This window comes from Chiloscyllium plagiosum, unplaced genomic scaffold (assembly GCF_037043375.1).
Source record: "Chiloscyllium plagiosum isolate Xiang-an unplaced genomic scaffold, Cpla_swu_hap1 HiC_scaffold_21, whole genome shotgun sequence".
Lineage (NCBI taxonomy): Eukaryota > Metazoa > Chordata > Chondrichthyes > Orectolobiformes > Hemiscylliidae > Chiloscyllium > Chiloscyllium plagiosum.
The window spans coordinates 45,107,953-45,132,835 of record NW_028270159.1 but is presented as its reverse complement, the minus strand read 5'-3'; the positions used below and the strand labels follow the sequence as shown (position 1 = coordinate 45,132,835).

At 42.0% G+C, this 24,883-nt stretch overlaps 1 protein-coding gene across 4 annotated transcripts in view; it reads left to right on the top strand.

Annotated features, from left to right (window-relative positions):
• abca2 (ATP binding cassette subfamily A member 2) overlaps positions 1–24,883 on the top strand; it is a 559,549-nt gene that overhangs the window by 256,594 nt on the left and 278,072 nt on the right. For all 4 annotated transcript variants that reach the window (XM_087998533.1, XM_087998535.1, XM_087998534.1 and 1 more), the window contains exon 7: positions 7,988–8,170. In XM_087998533.1, the coding sequence (XP_087854659.1) occupies positions 7,988–8,170 (183 nt within the window). The remainder of the gene's footprint in view (positions 1–7,987; positions 8,171–24,883) is intronic.

Genomic DNA, 24,883 nt, shown 5'->3' with positions numbered 1-24,883 from the left:
TTAAGGAACCCTAGCAAAATTGGAGTCAATGAGTATCAGGAGGAAAGGTCTAATCTGGTTGGAGTCATACCTGGCACATAGGAAAGTGGTTGTGGTTGTTGGAGGTCAGTCATCTTAGCTCCAGGACATCTCTGCAGGAGTTCCTCCATGATCGTGTCCTAGCTACAAACATCTTCAATTACCTTCTCTCTAAAATCAAAAGTAAGAATTTTTGCTGATCCTTGCACAGTGTTTGATACGATTTGTAACTTCCCACTCACTGTAGCTTTTCATATCCTCACCCAGCAAAACCTCGACAACATTTCGGCTTGGGATAATAATACAAGCAACATTCACACCCTACAGGTACTGGATAATGACCATCTCCTGATGTAAGATATAGGAGCAGATGGAGTTGTATGAGGTCATGGCTAATCTAGCAATCCTCACCTTCACTTTCCTGCCTTTTCTCCATGACGCTTGATTCCCTTACTGATTAAAAGTCTATCCCTCAGCCTTGTATATATTTAATGACCCAATTGTTAAAGCCCTCTGTGATAAAGAATTCCACAGATTCACTTCCCTCTACGAGAAAACATTTCTCCTCATCTATAGATGATTTCCCATACATAAAGCTGTATAGCATATAACACAGAGAGTCAGGGTCTTGTTGAGACAGATGTTTTGAAATGCATTAAGAGCACTGTTTACACAGCTATAATATCACAGTCTTGCCCACAGTCTGTTTTCTGTACTTACCGATGTTATTGTTACACAATCGCAGCTGTACCGAACGGCTATGTAGTCTGTCAACTACATGTTACTTTCTGTAAAGGAATCCTGTCAGTCCCATTCAACTACTCTGTCCCAATAGTGTGCAAGTTTATTGCCCTCAACTGCCTTTCCAATTTCTTTTTGATTGAAATGGACTTCAGTAAGACAAGTTTCTTCTTGAGAGGCTCGTTAGCAAGGTTAGATCTCATGGAATACAAGGAGAACTAGCCATTTGGGTACAGAACTGGCTCAAAGGTATAAGACAGAGGATGGTGGTGGACGGTTGTTTTTCAGACTGGAGGCTTGTGACCAGTGGAATGCACAAGGGGTCCACATTTTTTTGTCATTTATATAAATGATTTGGATAGGAACATAGGAGGTATAGTTAGTAAGTTTGTAGATGACACCAAAATTGGAGGTGTAGCAGACAGTGAAGAAGGTTACCTCATATTACAATGGGATCTTGATCCGATGGGCCAATGGGCTGAGGAGTGGCAGATGGAGTTTAATTTAGATAAATGCGAGGTGCTGCATTTTGGGAAAGCAAATCCTAGCAGGATTTCTACATTTAATGGTAAGGTCCGAGAGAGTTTTGCTGAACAAAGAGACCTTGGAGTGCAGGGTCATAGCTCCTTAAAAGTAGAGTCGCAGGAAGCTAGGATAGTGAAGATGATGTTTGGTATGCTTTCCATTATTGGTCAGAGCATTGAGTACAGGAGTTGCGGCTATACAAGACATTGGTGAGGCCACTTTTGGAATATGCGTGCAATTCTGGTTTCCTTGGAAGGATGTTGTAAAACCTGAAAGGCTTCAGAAAAGATTTAGAGGAATGTTGCCAAGGTTGGAGGATTTGAGCTATAGGGAGAGGTTGAATAGGCTAAGGCTGTTTTCCCTGGACCATCAAAGGTTGAGGGGTGACCTTATAGCGGTTTATAAAATCATGAGGGGCATGGATAGGATAAATAGACAAAGTCTTTTCCCTGGAGTGGGAGAAACCAGAATTAGAAGGCATGGGTTTAGGCTGAGAGGGGAAATATAAGGGACAACTTTTTCACACGGAGGGTGGTATGTGTATGGAATGAGTTGCCGGAGGAAGTGGTGGAGGCTGTTACAATTACAACATTTAAAAGGCATCTGGGTGGGTATGTGAATAGGAAGGGTTTGGAGGGATATGGGCCAGGTGCTGGCAAACAGGACTAGATTAGGTTGGGATATCTGATTGGCATGGACAAGTTGGACTTAAGGGTCTGTTTCCATGCTGTACATCTCCATGACTCTGACTGACTGAGGACTCTACACTGAGTTCATTACATAGAAAGTGAAGGTGTGATAGGCACTTTTATATCAACATATCACATGTTGTGACATCATATAACTGTCTGAAAGGTACAGGACTATTGGTTTGGAATCTGTATCATTCAAATAATTCAGGGAAGAGGTCAGAACATCGGAAAAGTCAAGTTTCATAGTATAGTACATTTATTGCCATATCCTGATAAGTCTCCAGAGACACTCCCTCAAAGAAAGCCATTAAGTTTGATTGACCTGACTGCTACTTTGTGAATTTGTTTTGATCATTTACCAATTATCACATTAAGATCAGATGTACAACAGTTTTGATCAGGCTTGATGTTAATAGAAAATGGATTATTTCAGGTTAGCCTGTTCAGAGATGTTATTACATATGTTATGGAGCAAGTGAGATTTGAAGCTAGGTCTCCATGCTCTGGGATAGGGACAATATGACTGCACCATAAGCAGTTTGGGCTAACCACACAGAAAATCATGGCATCAGAGTGGCAGCAGCAACGGCAGATTGTGTTACACTTCACCTTCATCATTAATTACATTATCAGTGGCAAGGCAGTTCAACATGTCACTGTTCAGAGGCAAGTGACACAAGCACTTAAGCATAATATGTCACTGCTTATTTCAAATTTATAGGCAGTGTTAAGTTAATATCACATTTCAAGTATTCATGAAAATAAATTACGATTAACAAGAAATTAGCCACTTGACCTTTACTGAGTCTTAATCTGTTTTTTTGATGAGAACAGAGGGAAAAATGAGAGAATTATTTAAGGACCCGGGATTTCATATTAAAACAAACCTTGATGTATGTGGTTCAAAATTATATTGCATCTAAAATAGCCATGGTTAAAATATCCTTCCATGATTTTAATTGAGGGTCTGGTATAACCAGTTCCTCCAATAATGATATTCATGACAGTGTGATAGGAGCACTAACTGAAGGTGTAAATCAATCACTACTGTACTCTTTCAAGCTTGAATGTGGATTAGTCTTCAAGAAATGGAGAAATCCTGTTCCATGTCTGTACATAAAGATCCTATCTGAGGTGAAGGCGTTGTCCGATAACAAGAGGTTGAGTAAATTGGGCTGACATTCTCTGCAGTTCAGTAAAATGACAGATGATCTCATTGAGTCATACAGGATTCAGGCTTGAAAGGCCGACACTGAGAGATTGTTTCTGCAGGTCATGGAATCTAAAGCACAGGGACAGAGTTTCAGGATCAGGGACTGATCAATCCAGGTTGAGATAAGAAGAAATTGCTTCACAAAGAGTTGTGAATCTTTGTAATTCTCTCATTGAATCCCTACAATGTGGTAGAAGGCCATTCAGCCCATCGAGTACATACTGCTCCTCCGAAGTGGCATGGCGGCATGGTGGCTCAGTGGTTCGCAGTGCGGCCTCATAGCCAGGGCGCCTCCTTCGAGGGCGGCACGGTGGTACAGTGGTTAGCACTGCTGCCTCGCGGCGTCAGAGACCCGGGTCAATTCCCACCTCAGGCGACTGACTGTGTGGAGTTTGCACGTTCTCCCCATGTCTGCGTGGGTTTCCTCCGGGTGCTCCGGTTTCCTCCCACAAGTCCAAAAATGTGCAGGTCAGGTGAATTGGCCATGCTAAATTGCCCGTAGTGTTAGGTAAGGGGTAAATATAGGGGTATGGGTGGGTTGCGCTTCGGCAGGGCGGTGTGGACTTGTTGGGCCGAAGGGCCTGTTTCCACACTGTAAGTAATCTAATCTAATCTAAAGAACATCCCACTCAGACCCAGTCCTTATGCTGTCCCTGTAACCCTGCATTCCCCATGGCTAATCCACCTGACTTGCACGTCCCTAGACACAATGGGGAAGTTTAGCATAGCCAATCGACCTCACCAATCCATCTTTGGAATGTGGAAGGGAATCTGAGCACCCAGAGGAAACCCACACAGATGTGGGGAGAATGTGCAAACTCCACACAGACAGTTACCCGAGGCTGGAATCGAACCTGGGTCCTTGGCTATGAGGCCGCACTGCGAACCACTGAGCCACCATGCCACTTCCCCCAGAGCGTTATTAATGCTTCACTGTTAAATATGTTTAAGACAGAGATGGATTGTTTTTGGTGTCTCAGGGAATCGAATGTCAGGCCCACCAGGCCTGCTCTGCCATCTAACATGATCATGGCTGATCTCGGGCTTCAACTCCACTTTCCCCATACCAATGTGTCATCTCAATTGTGCCAAGTAAAAACCAAATGGAAGCCAAGTACTTTCCCAGATGACAGAAGGTTAAAGTATAGATTGACCATTGTATTAATGAAATATCAGCACAACTACACAAGCTATTGAGTTGGAGACAGTGGGGGATTTATAGCTCCATGAGCAGAAAAGTTGTTTTTCACTGTAGAATTATTGTATGCTATAAGTTATGTTAATATTGGGCTCAGCCTCAGATTACAACAGAATCTGGACCAGATGGGCCAATGGGCTGAGAAGTGGCAGATGGAGTTTAATTCAGATAAATGCAAGGTGCTGCATTTTGGGAAAGCAAATCTTAGCAGGACTTATACACTAAATGGTAAGGTCCTAGGGAGTGTTGCTGAACAAAGAGACCTTGGAGTACAGGTTCATAGGTCCTTGAAAGTGGAGTCACAGGTAGATAGGATAGTGAAGAAGGCGTTTGGTATGCTTTCCTTTATTGGTCAGAGTATTGAGTACAGGAGTTGGGAGATCATGTTAGGCATTGGTTAGGCCACTGTTGGAATATTGCATGCAATTCTGGCCTCCTTCCTATAGGAAAGATGTTGTGAAACGTGAAAGGGTTCAGAAAAGATTTACAAAGATGTTTCCAGGGTTGGAGGATTTGAACTATAGGGAGAGGCTGAACAGGCTGGGGCTGTTTTACCTGGAGCATTGGAGGCTGAGAGGTGACCTTATAGAGGTTTACAAAATTGAGGGGCATGGATAGGATAAATAGGCAAAGTTTTTTCCCTGGGGTCATGGAGTCCAGAACTAGAGGGCATAGGTTTAGGGTGAGAGGGGAAAGATATAAAAGAGACCCAAGGGGCAACTTTTTCATGCAGAGGGTAGTACAGGTATGGAATGAGCTGCCAGAGGAAGTGGTGGAGGCTGGTACAATTACAACATTTAAGAGGCATTTGGATGGGTATATGAATAGGAAGGATTTGGAGGGATATGGGCTGGGTGCTGGCAGGTGGGACGAGATTAGTTTGGGATATCTGGTTGGCATAGACGGGTTGGGCCGAAGGGTCTGTTTCCATGCTGTACATCTCGATGAATCTATGACTGGCTTCAATCTATGTCACACCGTGTAGTATAGATGGAGGTCATATCGCACGTTGTGATTCTGTCAGGTCTTTGTAAGTTCTGCTTAATTCTCATGACAACTCCTGTCTGATGAGTTACTATCGGCCTTTTCAAACTTAATCCCCAGACGTAAGAAGGTGAGTTATTTTACTTGCATTGTGAAAAACACAGTTGATGTTTCCAGTCAATGGCCTTTCAGTAGAATTGGAAGATGTCAGCGATGATTGACATTGAAGCAAGTATAGAGATTGGGAGACAGAGGAGGATGTGTGTGCAGTTATTCGAGGTGAGGCTTCCTATTGGTGTACTCGCTGCTGTGAACTTGTAATCTTCCTGTTCTGCTGAAAGTTTGTAAACGTGAAACATTAACTCTATTTCCCTCTCCATGGATACACCTATAAAGTATTTATAGCATTTTATGTTATTGTTTTCAAATTGTGCCATACACTGTATTGTGGTTTTTTTTTTGCATTATTTTTGATTTGGGCATTATTTACCTTTTATATGAAAACATTTGGCCTGATATGTCAGAGGAGTGGTGGTGATGGTAGTTAGGAAGGTTATAGAGGGTTTCCCTGAATTGTACCAGCCTCCACCACTTCTTCTGGCAGCTCATTCCATACCTGTACCACCCTCTGCATGAAAAAGTTGCCCCTTTCCCCTCTCAAGATGTTTGTGCCAATTTTCTAAAGTAGGATTGGCAGCTTGCAGTCCAGTCAGTCCGTCCTTTGGGTGAGGAAGGCTTGGGAAAAGGACTCGAACGTAGCTGTGGGTAGGTTTATTGGATTTTTGGGGGAGGTGGTCAGGCCGGGTATTTAATGGGTTCAGACAATGTGGCAAATGGTCAGGGGAGAGCTGGAGATTGTAGGGTAGATTGGGACTGAGTGCAAATAGATAATGAAGGGGAGTGCCTGGTCATTCTGGGAATGGGTGGGAACAGTGCAGAGGGATACAGGAGGTGAGGATGTGGGGCTGTGGTCTCATTATAGGATTAGTTTCCTGGACTTAGAGGAAGCACTCACTGTTCTCCTGATCTTGAGCAGTGCCTTAAAGATATTTATCCGAAGGGGATAGCCTTTCTTGTGGCTTTTAACCGACAGGTTTCTCAAGTTGGTGAGAGGGAATCTGGCTAACATGGGTTGACCAGAGATTCCATGTTAAAATGAAGGCAGACAGCCTCGTTAAAAAGTTTAATCAGTTATCTATCAGATTGATCTCCACCCTGCACCCCTCCAGCCCCTCATTCTTGTCTGTTTCACTTTTCTTCCATGCTTATTTCCTACTAAATCCAAACTCACTCATTTTCTAATGGAGGTTAACATTAACATTATAACTGGATGTCCATGGTGATGTAACTGCTTTCTTTCTGTGTGCATGTTGTTATCGGGCTCATAAAGAATGAATTATTTTGCAAGAATCCAACATGGCTGCCAGAATGTTGTACATTAGAGTGGTGCTGGAAAAGCACAGCAGGTCAGGCAGCATCCGAGGAGCAGGAAAATCGACGTTTCGGGCAAAAGCCCTTCATCAGGAATAGAGCAATGTTGGAATGTTGCCTGATTACAGTGAGGCAGAGTTTGTCTGGATTGTAATTGCTCAACATGTTTTCCAGACTGAAACTTCCAGTCTCAGCTTTTGAATCTCTGTTCTATTCACTATGTTTAAACCAGTCATCAAGAAACGTGTTATTGATTTTGTATAATTAGTGTCACTGTTGCTGATGAAGCTTAACTGACAAATGAGAAATTAGCATAATGTAAACATAGCAGATCAACATTCCAATGACTTGTATATTGATGATTTCTTGAGGATTGTTTTTCTGTCATTTGCAATTTACTGGTTTCACACCATCAGCTTCATTCTGATATATGTTGCAGCTAAGACATTGTCTGTTTATAGAGTGTGGAACCATATTGAAATAATAGAGAAGGCTGGAAAGGATTTACAGAATTTAACATTGCTTTTGCCTTTCTTGCTCCCTTAGTAATAGCTGTGCAAGGACGATCAAACACATACTTAAACAGCTACTTTGGAGGGGCAAATGTCCTCTTGAGCCCTCTGAGAAAGTACCTGTCTTCGTAGAATGTAGGATCAGAAATGTACTTACAATAAATCAACACTAAGTAATGATGAGTGATATTTTTCTTCAGAGAGAACACAGGAGTGGTCAGTGTAGGTAATGGAAAGATATTCATGCAATTGTTTCATAAACATTAAAAAAATGTCAATGAAGAGAAAGTGATGAAGGCACCCTCTTGATATAGAGGGGAGAGTTTAACCTTGATATTTAACATTTTCCTGATCTTGGTGCCACTGTGTTGCAAAGAAAGTGACTATTTGGCCATTCATATTTGCACTGGTTTAACTCCTAATGTTGAAGACTCTACTTCTATCTCCTAAGTGTAGAAAGGATACCTCTGGTCCAAATGGTGCATGTGTTCGGCATCTGTTGCACTGATAAAATGTGTTCCCATCCAGGAGTCAGAATGATGAATAATGCTGAGTATTCGGCAGTTTTTCTCAAAGTTTGCTTTATTTCCAAAATGTGCAGAATATGTTGTTGAGGAAATGAGACCCAAAAGGATGCGTGCTGAATTTATTGAGACAAAGGTTTGTGTTTCAGGAGCATCTCCTCGGAGGCTGGAGGAAGCTTGAAGGAGGACTGATTCATAAGGCGCTGAGTGACCCAGAGAGAGTGGCACACAGACAGACACTGGTCCAGTTGTTGGCCCAGGCACTTGGCCTGGCAGGATCCAGTAACTCCACAGATGGCTATAACCCAGAGGCACTGGTTAGAGAAATGGAGGTAAACTAACAGAAAAATGGCTCAATGTTTACGTTTTTGTGTGTTGAAAGTCAACGATTACTTTTCAGAGTTAACTTACAAATGGAATTGTCCTTTCTGAGGCTGTTATTGGGAGCTGTACTGAAAGCTTGTTTTGGGTTACAACTCTCTGAAAGCGGGGGTGCGGGGTTGGGGGGGGGAGGAGGTCTTTTGTCTTTTTTGTACATTGGTTATAGATGGGAAGTAAGTGACTTGTGACATCACAACTTCTCCCACACTTAGCCTCTGCAGTGTGTATCTCATGATTATAGAAAGCTCGGGAGACAGTAAAAGTGCCGGGATCAGCTCAATGATAAATCATGTAATGCAACAAGTTATTGCTGTAATTACAAAGCCATTCATCAACCACTTTCCGTAAGCCAGGTGGTTTTTTTGATGACTGAATACTTCATCCTGTTGATCAGTACCACTGAGAGATTATTGAGGTTTGCTTCGCTTTGGGAGTACTGAGTATTTCCTCCCTACCCCTCCCCTCGGCAACCCCAACCCTTCATTACCTCAGAATGCAGTGTGTGTGTTTGTCCTTGTTTCAGTAAGAAACCTCTTTCCTGTCTGATTTATTGTATTTATGTAACATGGAAACAATGCTTTTGTCAAAATGAAATCACGTTTCACCAATTTAATGGGATTCCTTGAGAGAGTAACATGCACTGTGTGTAAAGGGGAGCCTGTAGTCACACTGTACTTGGATTTCCAGAAGACATTTGAAAAGTTGCCACCTAAAGGGTTATTATGCAAATATGAGCTCACTCAGGTGTAGTTAGCTCGCATACAGGCATGAGTAGGAGATAGACTGGATGGCAGAAAACCGTGTGTAGGCATAAATGATTGCTTTTCTGTTGGCAGGATATCATAAATGGAGTTCCACAAAAGTCTGTGCTGGGGTCTCAGCTATTTACAATTGATTTTAATGACTCAAATGAGATGAGGGATGGCTGAGCAGTGATGCTTGCAGGTGGCATTAAGTTAGGAAGAAAGTTATGTTGTGCAGAGGACCTGAGGAGAATGCAGGTGGATTTAAGTAGATTCTGTGATTGGATAACAATTTCCCAGATGGAGATTCATATGGATAAATGTGAAGCTGTTCACTTAGGTTTGAAGAATGAAAAAAAAAGTGTTAATTAAATAGAGAACTCTGATGTGCAGAGGCACCTAGGTGAGTGCATGAGTCACAAATGTTACACGGATACAGCAACTAATTAAGGCTAATGGAATGCCAGCCTTTATTATAAAAGGAATTGAACATAAAAGTGAGCATGCTATGCTTTAATTATATTGGTAGAACCACACCTTGAATTCTGAATGCAGTTTTGGTCGCCTCATTTCAGGAAGGATGTAAATACATTGGTGATAGTTCAGAGGAGGTTTACTAAACTTTAACCTGGTTGTCTATTGAAGAGTGGTTGCCATGGTGTGGAGGTACCAGTGTTAGACTGGGGTGGACAAGGTCAGAAACACACGACACCAGATTATAGTCGAGCAGGTTTATTTGAAATCACCTGCTGCTCCTTCAGGTGAAGTGAAGCGAAGCACACAGGCATAGAATTTATAGGCAGCGAGATCAAAAGATCATACAAATGGTGTGAGTGGAGTGTCAGAAGGCTGAATAATAAGTCCCTGCAGATGATCAAAAGTGTCAGATGGGGTGAGTAAAGAATGGTTGGACAGAGTGACCCTGTTTCCACTAGAGTTTAGAGGGCTGAGGTGACATCATTGAACTGTACAAGGTAGATGTGGAAATGAGTTTTTCTCTTAATGGGAGGGTCCAGAGTTAGGAACAGTGCTTACAAATTAGGGATTGCCCTTTTAATATAGAGATAAAGAGAAATTATTTTCTTTGAGGGTTGTGCAACTTTGGAACTGTCTACCTCAGAAAGTGGTGGAGGCAGAGTTTTTGACTATTTTAAAGCAGGGTATTTGAGTATTGTTAAGACAGGCAGGTAGACTTTTCTCAGGCAAAGGAATGCAAAGTTATTGGGGACAGCTGGGAATGTGCAATTGAAAATACAAACAGTTCATCCATGATCTTATTGAAGGGTGGAGGATGCTTGAAGGGCTGAATGGCCTATGTCTGCTCCCAATTTGTCTGCTCACAGGAACAGAGGGAGTTTTGATGGCTAAGGGTTCATACAAGGATTCAAATCCCCAAAGCACACCACTGGTTCAGGACCCTGACATCAACAGTGATGAGCAACAAATATTAACCTCACCATTGATGAATAAAGAAAAGTAGTGCTCTCCTGATACTTTTCTGTTGTGGGAATATTGTCAACTTGTTGATGAATATGAAAATCCTACCACAATATCATCAACGCTGTCTTAGAAAGATCCTGCAAATCAATTGAGAGATTGAAACACTAGCTTGCTCATGTTTTGAATGAATTCCTCCATTTTCATCTGGGCTCAATGACTTAAGTGTCTTGGGTTGTTTACAAGCGTCAGGCGTACTCCTTTACTACAAAATATCCAATTGTGCTCAATTATTATAATCACTAAGACTCTTCATTGTATGTACTGGGTACTGTGATCTTGCATGGCCCCATGAGCAGTCCAAATAAGTACTCTACTTTCAAGAGGCGAATTGTGAGCCATCACATTATTATGCATTGATGAATATAAGACCAATTTTTCAGGGAGTAGTGATGATCTTTCACTCCTTGCAATATTAAAAATAGCCACCTGTATTAACTTTGTTCCTGAAGGATGCTAGCTTTGGAAGTGAGGCCCCATTTCATCAAATTCTGTGGAATTGTTCAGACACATAGACCTTTTATCTTTCCAAAAGCTATAAAAGTGCTCATGACTTAAAGTTGTCACACTTTTTCTCCAAAGTCAGTACTCGATGAGCAGATATTTCTTCTGATTGAGTACTGGGTAGCCTGAAGACCTGTGTCTCATGCCTGGTCACAAGTCTGTTCCCTCATCATGAACTCTGTTCCTCTAACTAGCAATTATCTGAGACTGAACTGGCTTGTTTGCAACTTTTTTTCTTCACCCATGAAGCATCGGCATCACTGCTGGCCAACACTGCTGCCTTTTTGAACTGCTGCAGTCTCCACGTGTTGTAGGTAGAAGTTTAATGTTGTTTATGACTGCAAGATGAGCTTACATTCCTGCCACAACTAATACTACTTATTTTCACCTTTTGTGACAGATATATCTCAGCGTCTTCGCTGCTGAAACCTCCACTACTTTGTTTCTTCTAGACTTGATTACTCTGGCATTCCTTGCTGGCATCCCATTTCCAACTGGCCTTAAAATTGAGGTCATTCAAAACTTTTCTGCCATTTTGTATTAGCTCATGGAACGTGGACCTTATTATTTGGGCCAACATTTATTGCCTGTCCCTAATTATCCAGATGGCAGTTAAGATTCACCCACATTGCTATGGGTCTGGAGTCATATGCAGGCCACACCAGGTAATGATGGCAGATTTCCTTCCCTAAAGGGCTTCAGTGATCCAGATGGGTTTTTATCATAATTGATGGTGGTTATTTAATCACCATTCCAGATTTCTATTGAATTCAAATTTCATCATCTGTCTACTCCCAGAACCTTAGCCTGAGCCTTTGAATTATTAATCCAGTGACATTATCACTATGCACTGACTCCCCGCTAACTCATCCTAACTTCCTAAATTCCTCCCTTCATCCATCATCTCTGCTGACCTTCATTACCACTCAGTTATGCACCACCTCAATTGAAAAAGTTTCATTGATCATTTTGAATTCTTTCATGGTCTTTCCCTATCACTAGTCCCACAACCTTCTGAGAAAACTGTACTCTCCCAGTTCTCTCCCAATTCTATCAATTCATGGTTTCATTTTGTACGCCATTGGTGGACATATCTTCAGCAATATAAGATATGGGAAGCGGAAACTGGCCTTTCAGCCCATCGCGTCTGCTCTATCTTTCCCCCACAGCCCTTGATTCCATTACCATTTAAAAATCTGTTTATCTCCAGCGTTGAATGCACTCAGTGATCCAACCTTACCAGCCCTCTGCGGTAAATAATTCCGCAGATTCACAAACTGCTGAGAAGAGAAATTCCTCATCATCTCTGTCTTACATGTGGGATCCTTATTCTGAGATTATGATCCCTCACCTGAGATTCTCCCACAAGGGTTAACAAGCTTTTCCAACTACCCTCTCGAGTCTCTAAGAATCTTGTATGTTTCAGGTGGTCTCTCATTCTTCTAAACTCTAATGAGTATATGCCACATCTGCTCAAACCTTCCTCATAAGTCTGTCCTCTATATCTGGTATCAGTCTTCTGTGGACTGCCTCCAATGCCACTGTATCTTTGTATAGGATAGAGACAAAAACTGTTCACAGTACTCCAGCTATTACCTGACTAGTGCCTTTTATCCTAAGCTTTGAAATTTCTTTCTAAAACCTCTCCATTTCTGTAATTACCCTTTCTCCTTTGAGATGGTTTTTAAAACCTTTTTGACCAAGCTTATAAGTGTTTGCACTTATATTTCATTACATAACTTAAGATTACATTGTCCTGTCAACATCCTTGTAAGAGTCATGGGAAATTTTAACTCCATTGTCAGGCACTATTTAAATACAAGTTATTTGTTTAGGGCGAGAGGGGAAAGATATACAAGGGACCTAAGAGGCAACTTTTTCATGCAGAGGGTGGTGCATGTATGGCATGAGGAAGTGGTGGAGGCTGGTACAATTACAACATTTAAAAGGCATCTAGATGGGCATATGAATGAGAGAGGTTTAGAGAGATATGGGCCAAATGTTGGCAAATGGGGCTAGATTAGGTTAGGATATCTGATCAGCATGGACAAGTTGGACCAAAGGGTCTGTTTCCGTGATGTACATCTTTATGGCTCTGTAACTCACCAATCACAACCATTTCCTCAAAGGAGGAATTAATTACTCCACCTTCAGTCCTTCAACCCATGTGCTTGGGCCACAGCATTGTTTGATCAGCTGATGTGCTCCCTGAACTTAACCTTACAGATGTAACTACCTTGAGGAGGTCTGAGTGGAGGATTACCACTATGTGACATCTCGTGTGTGAGAAACACCATTCCTGTAAATTGCTGTATCGCGAGTTAGTACTTACAGTATTCCTAGGAATTATTTCTTTTAACCAAATCTAACTACATCGCAACACATTAAAGGTCAAGGGGAGACAGATCTCCAAGCGACCCATTTCTAAGGGTCTAGAATACATCAGCTTTCAACATTTTACTGATTTTGTATTGTAGTGTAGACAATTCATTGCAGATAAAGACCTACATTTGTATTATCAATTTATACAACTTTAACATGTTTCCAAGTTCATTTGTAATGCAGTTTCATGCCAACAGTATGGGTTCAATTCCCACACTGGCTGAGGTTACCATAAAAGACTCTCCGTCTCAACTTCTTCCAGTGCCTGAGGCTTGGTGACCCTCTGGCTGAAGCGCTATCAGTTGTGGTGCTTTAATGAGAGAGCAACCCTGCGGTCAGCTAGGACTATGGAGAAGTTTACCTGTACTTTTACAACAGTTGAATACTTGTCAATATGTAGAGGCAAGTAAAATGTGGGTAACCTGGCAGTCAATTGGCAGAGAGCAGAGCCCACCAACAACATTGACAATCAAATAATCTTTTGTATTAGTGTATTTGTAAATATTGACCAGGACATGAGGTACCAAGTGATGGCTAACACTGAGAAGAAAGGTGATCAGAATTGCCTGCCACCTTGTGGATTAAGTCTATGAAAACAATTGTCCAACAGCAATAATTAGTAGCAACATAGTGAAGTTTGGTAACATGTTCTGATTGGGATCAGGATTAGAGTTAGAGCAGTGAATACTGGAACCATTATATTACTTTTCTGAGTTTTTTTATGGAAATGGGATTAATTGCTTATTATGTTCTGAACTTTGATGACAGTTTCTCCAAGATGAACCTGTTTTCTTCCTATTGTCAAAGGTGTGTGGATCTTAGGGTATTTCCTTCAGTTGTGATCTCACTGACTCTTGAGCAGGATTCTTTGCTTGGCAGAGAAAACACATTTTTCTCTGATTTTGTGGATAAGATTTACATACTATAAAATGCAACGTGAATCATCTTGGCGTATATAAAAGGACACTTTTTTTGCTGATACCAAAAGTCATTTGTTTGGTGTATAACTTGACTCCTTTCAGTCATGGCTTTCTGTACTCACGTTAGTCAACACCCTCAGGTTTTCACTATATAGATACATATTTTACTTACCTTATAAGTTGGCACAAGGGATCAGGTACACAATCCGGGCTGTGTTACAAAGGTTCAGGAATTCCATACACATTCACTCACTGTGTCAGATGCCAGTGGTATTTCAGAATGGTGATCACCCACACCCAAACTTGAGATTCATTTTTATAAATGACATGTAATTTGGCCCTTTTTGCGAGGAATGTTTGAGGCTTCAAAGGTAAATTTTTGCATGGATAGCCACAAGTACAATAATCATGGTACAATATTGAAGGGCAATCCTTCCCCAATGTATTAACTTGATTGGTTCTATTCATCAAACTAGCAATGTCATTGTGATTGCTATTAGTTGATACCAATGTAGATAGACATGGTAATCCCAAAAGCCTGGTGATTATGGTTATTCCACCACCAAACGGCCGTTGGGAATTACAATATATAATTGCTCTTAGCCCTTTGAATTTAATCCAGCCAATGTGCCAATTTTGTACTGCCTGCTCTTAATGATTTCTTGTGCAGCCAGTATTTCCCTTGTTCTTCATTGGCTTCAGACATAAATGGAAGACCAATGTCGTTATGAGTTTGTGCTAATTAAAAGCTAGCTCGCATCTGTTCAAGGTCAGTTGTGTTGTGGCAGGTTTAGATGCGTAGGTCATACTTCATGTGAATCTGATGTGGAAAAGTGTGATGAGCAATTGTTGATGCAAGCACCCAGGTTTTCCGACAGTGCACTGCACTCTCAGTCTTGAAATGAGCATCAGTTTCTGTTTGCAGAATGAGTTGCAAGCGTTTTGCAAGGCAGCAGGTACTTGCAGGAGCAACAGCAAATTCCCCTCCCACTGCATCTTTTCAACTTGGGAACAATACCGTCGCTTCTTCAGTGAATCCTGGAACTCCCGGAATTGACAATAGTAGTTCAAGGAGATGGTTGTCTACCAGCTTCTTAAAGGAAATTGGGGATTGATTTAAAAAAATGCTGGCCTTGCCAGCTCTGCTTACAATTCAAAGGAACATGAGTTAACATAGACGCTATATTTCATACACTCTCCCATCCTCTCATGGAAACATTTCCCACCTATCTCCCCACCTTTGAAGTGTTGGAATCTTGCACTAATCTCTCCCTCCATCCCAGTTTGAGATTGTACTCTGCAAATACCGCCCCATTCAAATGTCCCCCTTCATTTCTGCATTGCTCGCATCGTCCACCACCTTCAGTTCAAGGTGTCCACATTTCCACTGAATTTCCCTCCTCCTCTTAGTGCTGATCTTAACCCCTGCCCGAAAGTGATGCTCCCAGATTTCACACTTCTCCTCCTTCTTACCCCACATCCCTTAATCTTTTCCTTTGCTTTGTTGCATTTCAAACCTTCCCTTTTGCCTTTAATACCGTTCACATGCTTCTCTCCAACATTGCCTCTTCCAAAATCTCTCTTATTTTCATCTCTCCTCCTCCCCACCATTGCACTGTCAGCATTCCTCCTTCTTTTGAATCATTATTCCTTCTCACCTTCCCAATCCCCATAGTTTTTTTTTTCCCCTTTGTGTTCTACACAGTGAAGATGGAGGTGTGTATTTGTCCCAATTCAGAGGCTGGAATCACTTTGATTTGCAGCAGGACTTGCTTCAGAACAGGAAAGCCAAAGCAGATTATCTCTCCTATAATAGCAGTATGTGGGTCTAAGAGGATTATCTTTTTGAAATTGGCTCCCTGCTGCAGGTTTTGCAGTGGGTCCCCCGAGGGCACATCTGAAGCAGGAGATGGGAACCATTTTTATTGTTGTGAATAACTTTGTATTGGGTTTCAGAGGAAGCTTTAATCGATTTGCCAGTCATTCCTTTATGTAGGCCCACAGAGAGGTTTGTCAGCTGTCTTTGCACAGGTTGCTGGAACATTCACAATATTAACCCAGGTTTCTGTCTTTGGGCATCCAGCAGATCCATATTTGTCATTTCATTGGGAAAACAAACATATTCCTGGTTATTTGATTGAATGATATTGACTCTTGGGTGAAAATAAACCTTCATTCACCAAGTTCACTATTTTATATCTAATAAACAGTAATTCAAACATTAGAAGAAATATATATTTTATGTTTTTATAATTTGTATGTGGGCTTATTTGGGGTAATGCACTGAAGATTCTTGAAGACTCCAGACCAGACCTGGAGTGTTGGCAGATTTACCCAGGGAAGCGAATGATTCTCTCATCACCATCATTTGGAACTGCTCTTTATTAATTCAGTGTCACAGTCTAGAGGGAGCCTGACTATCATTTGATGAGATTATATCATGTCTGTTTGAGGGTCCTGATAATGTCAGGGGCCAAAAAGAAGAGTGGGACTAGACATCACTTTTCTCTTTGTGGTTTCCAAAGAAAAGCTTTAGTGTTCACAGCTTGTCAATGTTCACTGTTGCACCAATATTGACGGCTGCTCTAAGGTGAAATGATTATTTTCCTCACAACTGTTCATTATGCACCCAAGTTTAGATAAAGTTGAGCAATTGAAGGACTTCCACTGTGTGACTTTTTGACATTCTTCTTTGTATGTAACTGCATAGCACTGGCTCATTCACTTCTACACTCAGTGAGTGGGGGAATGGGGTGAGAGAGGAGATCCTGACCAATGCGTCCAGCCAACCTACATTGTGCGGCCTCCACATGATCAAAGAGCCCTTATCCCATTTATGGAGTCCATTGTACCAGCACAGCAAGGGAGCTGGGCTTCCTTATACTAAAGTGCATTGCCTGGTTGAAGTTAACAACATGAAATTGTCTTAAGAGCAATTTGAAGAGTTGCTGATGGCTTTGAAAACAATTGTGGACCTGTAGTGGTCAAGATATGTGAAGGTTTTCAAGCAATTGTGGATCAGCCTTTCACTGAGGCAGGCTGGGCATGATTATGGGATTCTTAACTTATTTCTGTGGATGTTTCATAGTGATTCTCTGTCAGAGAATCCAATTGTATGTGTAGTGATTGCAAATATGTACTGAGATCACCTTAGAGTGAACGGATTAGACAGGATAGAATTAATAGGACTCGAGCTATTCAATTGAAAATATTTCATAGGGCTCATGTAGCACCAGAGCGGCTTGCAAAGTTTAAGGCAGGAGTGTCCCCAATGTGCCCTAAATATAAAATAGAATTGGTCCACTCACTCATTGTTTGTGGACATGCCATAAGATTCGTAGATATTGGGACAGTGTAGCGAATGTCTTGACAAAGATTCTGGGAACAGAGATTGGGTTGGACCCAGTGTCTCTCCTTTTGGGCTTTTCAAATCTTCCTTCTCTAGATGCATACGGGAGGAAACTATTTACTCTCCTTTTGTGCGAGGAAAAACTTCTTAATAAGTTGGGTATCATAAAGTGCCCCAGGACTTTCGAATTGGCATAGGATAGTTATGGAACATATTCCCCTGGGCTTCCTTACGAATATGGTGCACCAAAAAACAGAATTATTTTATAGAACATGGCGGCCTTTTTTGAACTACACCGATGCAGATGTATCAGCCATACTGTCTAGGGCCTTTGTCTAGCCGTGAGGATGATGTTTGTTGGTTCGGGAGCCTCTGGCAGGAAGAATCTCATACAAATACGGGGTTTGTTATGACTTGATATAATTTTAATTTGAATGCTTATTAATTGATTTATTTACCTTTTTTCTCTTTTTTTGTTGTTATGTACTATATTGTGGTCTTTTTTTAAGATATAGAGTTTTCTTTCTTATATCTTATTTCATGTTTTGGTAGTTTGCGGAGTAGATTAGTTTTTTTTTAAATTGTATATTAATGCTGTAATTATACTGTAAAGTGGTTACACTATTTTGTATTAATTTTGTAAAAGAAGCCTCAAAAACGTTTTTTCTTTCCAATAAATATATTTACAAAAAAAAAGACAGGATGGAATTTTTGAAGTACATCCAGGAGAGCTTTTTTGTCTGTACGTAGATAGTCTTGCTAGAGACAGGGCAATGCTAGACTTAATGCTGGGCAATGAGGTTGGTAAAGTGATTGCAGTGTAATGGGTGAACATGTTTGGGATAGTGACCATAACTCTTAAGTTTCAATGTCACTATGGAAAGGGATACAGGTAGTGAAAAAGCGAAGTGTCTAAGTTTGGGGAAGGCCAATTTCAATATTCTTAGATAGAATCTGGCAAATATAGACTGGGAGCAGCTACTTGCTAGTAAGTCTACATTTGGAAAGTGGAAGTCTTTTAAAAGTAGCATAGTAAAAATTCAGGGCCAGCATGTTTCTCTAAGAGTGAAGGACAAGGTCACCATTACCAGAGGACCCTGGATGTCAAGGGATATCGAAAGTTTGATAAAGAAGAAGAAGGAAGCATATGTCAGGCACACTACATTAAAAACGGGGAGAAGATCACCAGGGAAAGAGTGGAGCCTATTAGAGACCAAAGGGTAAATCCATACGTGAACCCCAGTGGGGTCTTAAATGAATGACTTTCTCCTGTGTGAATGCAGATGAGAAACATTGTAGCTGGAGATTTCATTTGGGATGCTGACATTCTAAAACATACTGATATTAATTAGGAGGAGGTATCAGATGTTCATTGGCATAAAGGTGCATGAATCCCCAGAGCTGATGAGATGTGTCCCATGGGAGGAAAAGGCAGAGATTGCTGGGGCCCTGGTGGAGATATCTAATACTTCACTGGCCACATGCAAAGTGCCAGATGACTGGAGGATAACTAATGTTGTTCCTTGGTTCAAGAAGGGCAGCAAGGATAGTCCAGGTAATTACAGACCAATTTGTAGTAGGGAAATTATTGGAAAAAATTCTGAAGGACAAAATTAGCCGATACTTGGAAAGGCAAGGATTGATGAGCGATAGTCAGCATGGATTTGTTGAAGGGAGATCTTGTCTGATTAAGTAATTGAGTTATTTGAAAAGGTGACTAAATATTTTGATGAGGGTTGTGGAGTTGTGTAGTTGATGTAGTTTGCATGAACTTCAGTAAAGCCTTTAACAAGGTTCCACATGGAAAAAAGTAACAGCCATGGGATCCAAGGCAAATAACAAACTGGGTCCAAAACCGACTTCCAAGTTAGAAACAAGGAGTAATGGTAGAGGGTTGTTTCTGTGATTGGAAACTTGTGACCACTCTGTGTACTACAGGGATCAGTACTGGGTTCCTTGCTGTTTGTTATGTGCATTAATGGTTTGGATGTGAATATAGAGGGTTTAATTGATAAGTTTAATAGAATCCCATCGAGTCCACGCCAACCCTCTAAAGAGCATCCAAAGCAGTTCCCCTTCCCCAATCCCAGTAACCCTGCATTTCCCGTGCATGGCTAATCCACAACTCCCTGGACAGTCTGGGCAATTTAGCATGGCCAATCCACTTAACCTGCACGTCTTTGGACTGTGGGAGGAAACCGGAGCACCCGGAGGAATTCCACGCAGACGTGGAGAGCACATTCAAACTCCACATATTCACAATTGGTGTATTGTCTGAGGCTACAGTCTGATATTGATCAGCTCGTAAACCGAGCAGAACAGTAGCAGATAGAATTTAAACCTAATATTTATGAGGTGATCAATTTTGGGAGGTCAAATAAGGGAAGGAAAGATATAATTATCAGTAGGTCCCTAAAGAGCACTGAGGAACAAAAGGACCTTAGTGTATAAATCCATAGGTCCCTGAAGGATTCAGCACAGATAGTTAGGGTGATGAAGAAGGCAAATGGGATGTTTGCTTTTTTGAGCTTGGGCGTAGAATGTAGGAACAAGGAAGTCTTGTTACAACTGTGTAAAATGTTGCTGAGGCCAGAGATGAAATACTGTATGCGGTTCTGGCCACCACAATATCGGAAGGATGTATTACATTGGAGAGGAGATTCACCAGGATGTTTTCTGGGAAGAAAAGACTCAGTTATGAGGGGAGACTGGATAGGCTGGGTTTGTTATGCATGGAGCAGTTGAGGCTGAAGGGGCATCTGATTGAGGCAAAGACAGAGTAGGTCATGACAATCTCTTCCCCATGGCAGGTGAATGGGAGTAGTGTAGTTTGATGTTTGAGGGTTGGCATCGACAGGGTGGGCTGAAGGGCCTGTTTCTATGCTGTATGACTCTATATGCTATCTCTGTACCAGAGTGGTGTGAGAAAACACATCATGTGTAATTTTAACTTTAGCTCTCTTTTAGTCATATTTTCATCCAGACAGTTGCACGCTCAAACGGTTTCAATTTGTCACCTGGAATTGTAGCTCATGTTGTCCATAAACTGTTCATTTCTGGAAGTCATATGACAATTCAATAGAAATGAAACCTGGTATCTGACAGGTACAGTCATTGTTCACCTTGCTTACCTGTCTTCAAATTAACCAACTCAAATCCATGTAAAGCAAGTTATTAAAAAAATCCTTCACTGTGGCTCTCCAGATAGTGTAAATGTCATTTAGACAGAGCCTTAAATTTGACTCATAGAATCCCTACCACAGGCCATTCAGCCCTTCAAGTCGACACCGTCCTTCCAAAGAGCATCCCATCAAGACCCACCCCACCCTCTCCCATCCCTGTAACCCCAGAGTTCCCATGTCTAATCCAGGACACTATAGGCATGGCTAGTCCACCTAACCTGAACACCTTTGGACTGCGGGAATCCATGCAGTCACAGGAAGAGCATGCACACTTCACACAGACAGTTGCCTGAGGGTAGAATCCAAGCTGAATCCCTGGCACTGTGAGGTGGCAGTGCTAACCATTGAGCCACTGTGCCGCCCTGTCAGAAAGATACTGCTCAAGTTGAATCAACTCAAACCATATGGCTTAAAGTGATAGAGCAGCTCACTGTAGGCCAGCTAACAGCACCACAGCCAGGGGGCATAGTTGCTTTTATGTGGTATCTTGCACAGTCTCAAAATGCTTTGCAACAAACTCAGTATTTTTGTAAAGTAGCCATCTCTGACAGACAATTTGCACACATTAACATGGTAATGAGCATATAATCTGTTTTGATGATCCTGGTTGACTACACTACACTATGGCCACTAGACTATGGAAATCTTGGCAAAAGTGAGGACTGCAGATGCTGGAAACCAGAGTTTAGATCAGGGTGGTGCTGGAAAAGCTCAGCGGGTCAGGCAGCATCCGAGGAGCAGGAAAATCGACATTTCGGGCAAAAGCCCTTCATCAGGAACAGAGGCAGGAAGCCTCCAGGGTGGAGAGATAAATGGGGGGTGGGGCTGGGGAGAAGGTAGCAAAGAGTACAATAGGTGAATGGGGGTGGGGCTGGAGGTGATAGGTCAGAGGAGAGGGTGGAGTGGATAAGTGGGAAGGGAGATTGGCAGATAGGACAGGTCATGGGGACAGTGCTGAGCTGGAAGGTTGGAACTGGGGTAAGGTGGGGGGAGAGGAAATGAGGAAACTGGTGAAGTCCACATTGATGCCCTGGGGTTGAAGTGTTCCAAGGCGGAAGATGAGGCGTTCTTCCTCCAGGCGTCAGGTGGTGAGGGAGCGGCGATGGAGGAGGCCCAGGACGTACATGTCCTCAGCAGAGTGGGAGGGGGAGTTGAAATGTTGGGCCACAGGGTGGTGTGGTTGATTGGTGCAGGTGTCCCGAGGTATTCCCTGAAGCGCTCTGCTAGGAGGCGTCCAGTCTCCCCAATGTAGAGGAGACCGCATCAGGAGCAACGATTACAATAAATTACATTGCTGGATGTGGAAAGTTCCTTTTGTGGATTGCAATTTGTCAAGGAACCTGGTTTGTAAAGTCACCGGTTGAATGAGGGACTTTACTCTGATCCCAGTACGTGTTGAACCAGACCATTTCGGTGAAGGCGAGAGTCAAGAGCTCTCGTAAAATTAACTGTGGCACTCCTGGGTAGGAAACAGGAGAAATTGTGAAACTCGACTGCTGCTGGTTACCGTCAGTCAATCCCTGTGTAACAGCATGGCTGCAAGTCCCAATAGACATCAGGTCAGATGGGAATAGAGAGTTTGCTCACATTCAGGGTGGATTTTTACTTTTAATGGGGTGGGAACTGTCAGACATGGATAGTGTTTTTATTTCTAAAAATATACTTTGTACATAAAGATATCTTTATGTGCATACTGTTACGACATGGAGACGGATCTTTTCTGTTAATTAAACCAAATACCCAGAAAACCTCGCCGTGCCTCGTCGTCTGTTAAAATATGAGTGACTGAGAACTCCTACTATTTAAAGAAAATAACATCAATTTATTTTCTGATTCTAAAAGTGAACATTAAACAAAACAAAACCATTTACAAATCTAAGCCCCCCCTTTTTCTTAGCTGCTTATATCTGACTCCAACTCTATATAAAAAAAATGCTGTTCCAATAAGACACTTATTAAAATTACATTGGCTTAATCTCAAAATCACACAGTCTTTGTCTTCTCCACTGCCTTCAGTCTCCTTTGTCACAAATTCAAGTTTGTGAGACACTATTTCCCATGCACAAAGCCATGCTGACTATCCCTAATCAGTCCTTGCCTTTCCAAATACATGTAAATCCTGTCCCTTAGACCATCTACCCACCACTGACATCAGTTTATAGCTCCCTGGTTTTGCCTTATCACCTTTCTTAAATAATTACACCACATTAGCCAACCTGCAGTCTTCCATCACCTCACCCATGGTTATCAATGTCCTCAAGGGGCCCAGCAATTTCTTCCCTAGCTTACCACGGAATTCTGGAATACACCTGATTAAGTCTGAGGGATTTATCCAACTTTATGTATTTTCCGATGTCCAGCAAGGTGTTCGATAAGGTTCTACATGATAGCCTGGTTAGCAAGGTTAGATTACATGGAATCCAGGGGGAGTGACACAATTGGCTACAAAAGTGGCTTTAAGCTAAGCGACAGTGGGTGGTAGTGTGGGTTGCTTTTCAGACTGAACAAGGAGACCTTGGAGTGCAGGTTCATAGTTCCTTGAAAGTGGAGTGGCAGGTAGATAGGATAGTGAAGACGACGTTTGGTATGCTTTCATTTATTGGTCAGTACATTGAGTATAGGAGTTGGGGCATTGTGTTGTGGCTGTACAGGACATTGGTTAGGCCACTTTTGGAATACTGCGTTCAATCCTGGGGTCTCCCTTCTATAGGAAGGATGTTGTGAAACTTGAAAAGGTTCAGAAAAGATTTACAAGGATGTTGTCAGGCTTGAAGGATTTGAGCTATAGGGAGAGGCTGAATAGGCTGGGTCTGTTTTCCCTGGAGCGTCGGAGGCTGAGGGTGACCTTACAAAGATTTATAAAATCAAGAGGGGCATGGATAGTGTGAATAGCCAAGGTCTTTTCCCCCAGGGTAGGGGAGTCCAGAACTAAAGGGCATAGGTTTAAGGTGAGAGGGGAAAGATTTAAAAGGGACCTAAGGGGCAATATTTTCACACAGATGGTGGTGTGTGTATGGAATGAGCTGCCAGAGGAAGTGGTGGAGGCTGGTACGATTGCAACATTTAAAAGGCATCTGGAAGGGTTTAGAGGGATATGGGAGTAGATTAATTTAGGATATCTAGTCGGTATGGATGAGTTGGACTGAAAGGTCCGTTTCTGTGCTTACAGCTCTGTGACTCTATGACTGCTTTTTTATATATCATGAGAATGTTGGAAGAAGCTATGAATCAAAGAGTAAACATGATAAGTTCAAAGTGTCTCGCAAAACCCAACTTTCATCTTGATTACATTTAAAGTGGTCCAGGAAGTAAAGACTAAGGAAAGTCAGGAGTTGCATTTTTTTGAGATCCTGGGATAAATTGCTCACTATCTCTTTACTTTAGAATACATTATTTTACTAGGTAGACTCCAATTTTTTTGTGTTAGATTTGTTCTTGGGATTTTGGTGAGACTTGCTAAGCCACAGTTATTTCCCGAGTCACCCTGAGAAAGTGTAGTCCATGGAATGATGATGTTTCTTCATTTGTGTACATTGGCAATTTCAGGATCTTGAACCAGTGAGGAAAAATGTAGACAGTAGGCGCAGGAGCATTCTGCCCTTCGAGCCTGCACCACCATTCATTATGATCATGGCTATCCTTGATTCCACTATCCTTGAGAGCTCTATCCAACTCTTTCTTATACGAGTCCAGAGACTGGGCCTCCACTGCCTTCTGGGGCAGAGCATTCCACACACCCACCACTCTCTGGGTGAAGAAGTTTCTCCTCATCTCTGTCCTATATGGCCTACCCCTTATGGTGTATGGTGATCTTTATCCAAATCAGGGGTGGTGACTTGGGAGAAACTTAGTTTCTAGGAATGCTGTAATTACCATCTCAGTAGTAGAGGAGGAATGTGCAATTAAGGTAACCCTATCCAACTGCTTTTCTCGAACAGTGATGCTCGGAGTATGGGCACTGCTGGCCATGAAGAGAGAGATTCTTGTCCTTGAAAAGCTACTTCCTTGAATCGGGGTGAAGCCCCTGTATTTCATGTTCATATTAATTTGGCAATGTCCTCATTTTGAACTGGAGACAATGACAGAA